Genomic DNA, 1,236 nt, shown 5'->3' with positions numbered 1-1,236 from the left:
GGGGAGGGAGAGCGCTGGGCTGGTGACGTCATCAAGCCGTGCGAGGCGGGGCTGCGGACGGTGGGCGGGAGGCTGCCAACGGTTTTGAGTGTAGGGAGAGCCGAGAGGGTGTGTTGGAGGCGTCCTTGGGCTCCGGGACCGGGGCTCAGGGCAGGGCGACAACCCCTTGTCCACACCTTGGCAAACTGAGGGCGGCTGAGGTCCGGCGGTGTGGCGAGGAGTCGCAAGGGGTGGTCGGGCTAGAGGATCGCGGGCTAGGCTCGAGGGCGGTGTACTTTTTAGAGGTCTGAGGGGGTGACGAGTGTTAATGAAGTTTGTCTCGGGACAGTGAGGACGGAGGGATTCTAGGGGACCTTGCTGTGGCTTTCTCGCCAGGAGGGGTCGGAGGGGATGTACAAGCGGGTTGGCCGTGGATGGAGAAAGTGCATGGCGGAGGGGTGTGAGCAGGTGGGGAGCGTGAGGTTCCTGCCTCTCTGAGACGGGCCAGGGGAGGGGCACATAAGGAGGCTGCAGGGATATTAGGCCCCTACTGGGTTTGGGTGCATTTCGGTTTGCACGTTCTGAGTTCAGTTGGCCAGTGATGGCCTGTGCCAGAAGTTGATCTGCAGCTTTCAGCCTTCCCGGGAACTGCAGGGGTGCTGTCGCCCCTCCGTCTTCTGTGCACACCCCCTCCTTGCTGCACCCTCCTTTCCCACCGTTCCCAGGCGCTGTGGAAGGAAATGCTCTTGCCCTCTCCCATGGCCTCTGGAACCTGTAACCAGAAAGCCTCCCTACCGCCACTCACCAAGGATCCTTGGCTTGGAGTCTTCCCCCTTTCTCCCACATCTTCTCCTTCCGTGCACTTTCCCCCCTGCGCTGCCCCCCAGCAGGACCAGGAAGTCCCAGCTCTGCTGTCCTCAGTTGTCTCCTCCTCGTACCCATGGCGACATCAGCTACGGTCCCCAGTTCACCCCTCCGGGCTGAGGATCTCCTGAGTGACTCCTCAGAAGCCCCTGGGCTGAACCAGGTGTCCTCTGAGGTGACCTCCCAGCTCTATGCCTCTTTGCACCTCAGTCGCCAGGCCGAGGCCACAGCCCGAGCCCAGCTGTACCTGCCCCCGTCCTCCCCACCCCCTCATGAGATGTTAGATGGCTTGGCCCAAGAGCTGAGTCGCAGCTTGTCAGCTGGATTGGAGAACAACTTGAAGAAAAAGGTGAGCGAGGTGTGGCTTGGGGACCTCTAGGGTCTTGGAATCGG

General features: G+C 61.9%; 1 protein-coding gene across 1 annotated transcript in view; it reads left to right on the top strand.

Moving 5' to 3' along the window:
* Positions 1-38: 38 nt before the first annotated feature.
* The window catches only part of CNTROB (centrobin, centriole duplication and spindle assembly protein), a 22,314-nt gene continuing 21,116 nt past the window's right edge, over positions 39-1,236 (top strand). Inside the window, exon 1 of the mRNA XM_077746738.1 lies at positions 39-1,192. Within this exon, the coding sequence (XP_077602864.1) occupies positions 920-1,192 (273 nt within the window). The 5' untranslated portion in view covers positions 39-919. The remainder of the gene's footprint in view (positions 1,193-1,236) is intronic.

The sequence above is a fragment of the Crocuta crocuta genome, unplaced genomic scaffold (assembly GCF_008692635.1).
Source record: "Crocuta crocuta isolate KB4526 unplaced genomic scaffold, BGI_CrCroc_1.0 scaffold139, whole genome shotgun sequence".
Classification (NCBI taxonomy): Eukaryota; Metazoa; Chordata; class Mammalia; order Carnivora; family Hyaenidae; genus Crocuta; species Crocuta crocuta.
The sequence above is the reverse complement of the archived record's forward strand: the minus strand, read 5'-3'. Positions and strand labels throughout refer to the sequence as shown.